The sequence below is a fragment of the Halyomorpha halys genome, unplaced genomic scaffold, assembly GCF_000696795.3.
Source record: "Halyomorpha halys isolate HHAL.00 unplaced genomic scaffold, Hhal_1.1 Scaffold1378.1, whole genome shotgun sequence".
In the NCBI taxonomy this organism is placed as follows: Eukaryota; Metazoa; Arthropoda; class Insecta; order Hemiptera; family Pentatomidae; genus Halyomorpha; species Halyomorpha halys.
Genome location: NW_027107244.1, coordinates 70,180 through 76,233, shown reverse-complemented (window position 1 = coordinate 76,233; position 6,054 = coordinate 70,180). Strand labels below are relative to the sequence as shown.

Below are 6,054 nucleotides of genomic sequence, written 5' to 3'. Positions count from 1 at the left end.
TTATCAATCATTGTAAATAAATACTTATCAATCATTGTAAATAAATACTTATCAATCATTGTAAATAAATACTTAGTTCCCTTATGTAGTTTATTTACTATTATATTACACAATACTACCCCTTATTATTATAATTAATGGTAACAACATTTTATAAATATAATGGTATTTGATTGGTCTAAACAAGCCATTGGAAAAGAATTCAATAGTAGTAATAGTTTCGCAGGACTCAATTTAAATTAATTAGTTAACTTATTTTTAGATAATTGCCTTCAGCGATTGTCCTGGCATTCCAAGACAGATAAATAGATAAACTGTGTTCCACTTTAGTCAACAACCAGTTTACAAGTTAACACATAAATATTAAATACACACACTTAATTTCTTATTCTTATATGTATCTTATAACATTTTATTGCAAACAGAAATTGAACTACTGGGATTTCTACAAAACAAAAACCAACAACCAAATAATACAGAATCTATGAAAATAAATCATTTTAATTTTAAATTATTAATTGAAAATTATAGTAGAGAGAGAAATACTTTATTTATCTATGCTGCCTAAATACATTAGGTTGCTATCTCACACAGCATACTTATCAATCCGTAATCGGACATATATAAATTACACATACATGGTATAATCAGAAAAATAAGAGATACAATAATAGGATATACTAAACAATTTTTTTCACCCCTACAGTATCCTTTTACAATCCATTTCGGTCTGTACAACAAATACAAATGTTTCAATCATTTTTCTTTCTCATTTCTGCTCCTCCAATTTCACCCTTTCACAATTATTCAATTCACCCGATCAAGGAATTCGCTCTCCGGAATTCACCCTCCTAGATCCTCTTCAGTGACCCCCTAAACAAATTCAATATTAGACGGTAATGTGAGATCAGACCATCATTCATAGTCAAAATAGTTTAATTATGTCTAATTTATCCACCTGCCTAGTGGGACATGAGTCCACACAATAATCATAATTGTTTTCCAAAAATTAACTTTTAGTGATCAAACAATCGGATCACTTGGGCTTAGTAAGTCTGCTCGTCTCACTATCATACAGAAATTTTTGTTTATTTTATTTTCCTCCTGTGTGTGTGGCATTGGTTATTGCATACAGACAAAAAATAATTACCTATATTCTATTTTTTAGTCAACTATATTCTATTTGTTACTACTATTATTAATTAAGTTAAATATATGTGACTTACTGATATACTATACCTGTTATTCATTTTTGTTCATAGATTTCAAATATTTATGGATGTAACATATTTTTCCATAGTCTGTTCCTTTTAATACACTATCATAAATAATATTTTGATTAGTATCTAGTTTTTTGAACAGTATCTCTCGTTGTTTTTTGTATGCCGGACTTTCAAGTATAATATATTTAAGGGTCATGTTACCACTACAATTTTCGCATTAAAAAGTTTCAGTTATACCTATTTTGATATTTGTGTATAAAATTATATGCTATACAGATTATAGATTCAATAAAAATAAAACTACTATTAATTTGTTAATATATCATTTGTTATTTTTTTGTTTGAGAGCTGGTACTAAAATTAAAAGCACAAATTTCATTTGATACTTTTTTCTTATTTACTTATTTTTTCTCCTCGGCCTTCTTTTATTGATTAAAATTGTTTTATCCAGATTTTAATGTTTTTTTTAATTGTAGGCTATTTTGCTTAAGTTGGTTTATAAATATTTTTACTCTGAATTCATTCATTTAACTATTTAATAATTGTGTAAGTCTTGGTAAGGGAGGTGTTTTGATAACAGTGTGATAAAAGATTGAATTTTTTTTTTGAAATTTTTTGACAGTTAAGTAAATAAACTAGAGTACGAATGATTAAGGAAATATTTTCAAGGTAATGGCCTGAGGGCCAAAACGTTTCAGAACAATAAAAATAATGAGATAAATTTGTGTTTTTAGAAATTAATATTGTTTATCAATTTATATAATATTTTATTATTATTATTTTTAGATTGAAAACCAGGCAGAGATACAAGAAATTTTATTGCATCAAATACAATCAATAAGGAATTGCTATGGACCCTATACCCCCCAGTTTATGATTTTAGTGAATTTATATTTATTGGCTTTCCAAATGCGTGTCGAGCTTGAAGTACGTGATAATAAAAAATAAATTATTTACGATAATTAATTATACATTATAAAAAATATTTATATTATTTCAGAAACTACTGATCTCAGCTCTGACACAATTTTCGGACCAGTTCGACCAAGACCTAATGAATATGATAAATATGAATGAAGGTAAGGATATGATAAATATGAAATTTTTCTTGATCAACGTTCAATAAAAATGGCTATTGTTTTCTATTTTGGGAAAAGTTGTAAGATAAAAATACACCAATAAAATAAACATAGGATAATATTTTTTAGAAGTAAATTATAATTATTTAATAAAATTACATAATTTAGAAATGTACGTCAAACAACAAAATATAAGAAATTTTCCTGTTTTCTAAGAATTATTATATTTTTTTAGGTTGAACAGTTAAAAAAGGAGATGAGGCCAATATCTCGACCCCGACAAAAAGAAAATTAAAAATACAACGGCAAAAGTTCCTCTATATTTTTTAAAACAATTATTTCTGACTTTGCAACAGATGGATTATTTTGTATTTCAATTTAGTTCATTTTAGGGATACCAAATTGTAATCTATTAAAAATAAGATAATAATAAGTGTAATAATAAGTGTAAACTAAAATAAGACAAATATACATTTTCATATTTTGAACCATATGTATTACTGTAAAAACGTGTAAAATTTTCTTGATTTTTATAAAAGAAGGTACCAATAAAATCTATGCAGTTGTAATTTTTTTTTAAGTGCCTACATTTCTTAGCTAACAACAACATTAACTATTTCCCACACTCAAAAGTAGTTTCTATAATATGCAAAGATGCATACATCAATGGTTAAGATTTTATAATACAGAAGAACCCCGTTTGGTCCAGAAAATGTGGCCGGTGTTGATTGAAATAAGAAGTGAAATGCTTACTACGTGTCTCCTCAGATTCTTCTTATCTGTATTATTGTAATGTTGGATTATAATGGTGAAGTAAAATGTAGTTAAACAGAAGGGTTGCAAAGCAGAAGACAGTTTTGGTACATGACGTATGTTAGAAGAAATCTTGTTCCAGTGAAAGACGGCTCGGGTAAAAAATGATAAAACACAGCAGTTCGGTGAGGTTGAGGGTAGATATCAGATAATCGGCGTGTTCGACTGAGAATTTGAATTTCAGGTTTTGTAGGAAATAGAAGGGGCGCTGTTATATATTTATTATAATCATATTTTCATACTTTTATACATTTGCTATTAGCGCTATTAGATTCCCTTCTCCGCCTTGGATTATGGATGATCATGGATCGCTGATAGTCTGGTCCAGTCGGGTTCACCCGTTTTCATCCGCGACGACTCGTCCTGGACCTGGTGCGCCATTGCCGCCTTGCTGAAGAAATCAATAATAGTTATCCATTTATATCCTCTCCATGTAAAAGTATCGATCTACAGATCATTGAGCGGTGCATCTGGGGTGTGTGTCTCTTCTTGTCTATCTTTTGGTGGGTTTCTGTCATATTTCGTGCTTAGACTAACTTCGCAATTTCCTAGGACTTCTGTCATTGTCTTCTTCATCCCCCCACCAAAAGTACCTTCTCTTCAACGCTTGCAGTGTCTCCAAGGTACCGCGGTTTTGCCCTGATGATATGCTACAGTCACCTCTCTCTGGTTTTCGTCCTCCCGAAGGATTTCCACCATCAGCTTGCATCGGGCGAATGTCCTGTCTATTCCTTTGTGTTCATCAGGCAAAGGCTGCTTGATCTTCTCCCAAAGGTTTCGTTCCCAACGTACTGGTGACATTTTTCTCCAGGCTTCGAATCATTGTTCAACGGTGTACAGATCAGGTCGTTCTTCACGCCTGGCTGTTACCAAATTGTCACTCACGTCTGTAGTGATATTGAATTGCCGAGTGAAGTCCGGAAAAGCGAGCACCGGCTCCTGCTGCAGCACCTCTATGCACCACCTTATATTGTCTTCCTCCATCGGAGTGATGATCACCTTTCTGCCTCTCTTCAAAAGATTGTTGAGTGGAACAAGGTACTCAGCCATTTCTGGCACAAATCTCCGATAATGTTTTAAAGTTTCCAGCAACCTCCGAACTCCCTTCACATCCCTAGGCACTGTCATTATCTGTTTTGCTGCGATTTTATCCGCGTCGGGTTTAACTCCTTCCCTGGAAATCGTGTGGCCCAAAAAATGTATTTGTTCCTGCCCCAAAAATGATTTCTCCCCCAATAATTTGAGCCCAAATTGCCTGATTCGCTGGAATACATTGTGTAAATGTTGAACATGTTTGTCTTCGTTCTTAATGAACACTAGGAGATCATCCATATAAATCTGGCATATTGATTCGTCTATTCCCCTCAAAAACTCGTCCATCAGGCGTTGGAAGGTTATGGAAGCATTATTGAGGCCAAAGGGCATCCTTGTAAATTCATAGTGGCCTCTCTTGAATGTGAATGCTGTCTTATGTTAATCCTTTGGGTGTATTTTGATTTTATGATATCCGGCCTTCAAGTCCAATGTGCTGAATATCGTCGCCCCGCTCAGCCTGTCCCAAATGTCTTTAAATCTGGGGATCGGATACTTTTCATCTATTCTCGTTCAGCTTCCTGTAATCTATCATCACTCTGTACTTTTCAGTAGTTTCACCTGGCGCGCTCTTCTTTTTTAACCGCCCACAATGGACTATTGTATGTGGTATTATTCCATAATTATTCCCTGGTGTTTTAAACTTTTGAGCTCTTCCCGAATGTGGTGACGTAGCGCCTGCGCTAATCTCCTCTCTTTCACATATGTAACCTTATCTTCTTTTAGTATGATCTCATGGACTGTCTTCCCGATTGCCCTAAACACGCCTCCTTCTTTGCAAAAAAGTTCTTAATATTCCCTCTTAAGTCTCCATTCCTAAGCCTGATTGATTGGTCCAACCCGTGTGGCCTCGGTTTTTCTCTGTTGATGACATGTGTACATTTTACCTCCCCAACTTAATTCTCTAATTTTCCTTGATATTCCCTTTACCAAAGCACCCACCTTCCCTAGCAGGTCATACCCCACAATCCAATCCCTACATTCCCAACGATATGAACCGCCAAGTTCCCTCTACTAAATCCCCACCAGGTAAAACCTATCTCTACCTCTCCCTCTACCACACAAGGGCCATCCAGGGTGATAACTTTACATTGGTATTTCTAAATCTTCGGTGTCTTATCTCCATCATACAGCTTTTGCAAGGCTTCTCGGCACACGATGGTGTTGGAACTGCCAGTGTCCACCAGGCACCTCACTCCGACGACGATACTAGGTTTATTAAAGTAGGCAGTACATCAAAAGTATCCCTCCACCTAACACGATCGATGGCAGGCCAAATTCCACCAGCCATCTCACTCTTGCTATCTCTATTAGAAGCTGACCGCCGCTCTTCTCCCTCACGTTATATTTCAGCAGTGTGCGGTTGCCCCTCTGATGACAACCCCTTCAGATGTCTCACGTCTTCCTCTCTCCAGTCCCTCGCCTCCATTCTCCTCAGTTCCCTCCTCTCCATCCTCTTGTTTCCACCTTGTCCCTTTGACTATATCGGTTCAGTGGCTCCTTGACTTCTTCTTCGGTCTCTGATGCTTCCGTAGGTTCATCTGAAGATCTATTCAACCTACGGTGGCTTCTCCGTATTTGTTGGGCGTTGATCTCCATTGGTACAACTGGGTCTCGATCCGGCACGGTCTTTAAGAAAATTTGTACACTCCCTCCGGTTTTACGCACCAGGTATTTAGTAATGCGTAAATAAGCCAGGTATTGTATGATCTCCGGAATTTGCTGGCTAGCGACGACGACTGGAGGTGGTTGGGGAGATTTTTGTGGAGAGGTCTCGCTTTCTGTTTCTGTAGGTAGAGTTTCTGCGCATCGTATGGATTGGGATCAGTAAAGTTTTTTTTTTTTTT

General features: G+C 35.2%; 1 protein-coding gene across 1 annotated transcript in view; it reads left to right on the top strand.

Annotated features, from left to right (window-relative positions):
• LOC106689492 (uncharacterized) overlaps positions 1–2,758 on the top strand; it is a 16,990-nt gene extending 14,232 nt beyond the window's left edge. Inside the window, exons 3-5 of the mRNA XM_014434468.2 lie at positions 2,010–2,150; positions 2,224–2,302; positions 2,538–2,758. Coding sequence (XP_014289954.1) covers positions 2,010–2,150; positions 2,224–2,302; positions 2,538–2,542 — 225 coding nt within the window. The 3' untranslated portion in view covers positions 2,543–2,758. The remainder of the gene's footprint in view (positions 1–2,009; positions 2,151–2,223; positions 2,303–2,537) is intronic.
• Positions 2,759–6,054: the final 3,296 nt, after the last annotated feature.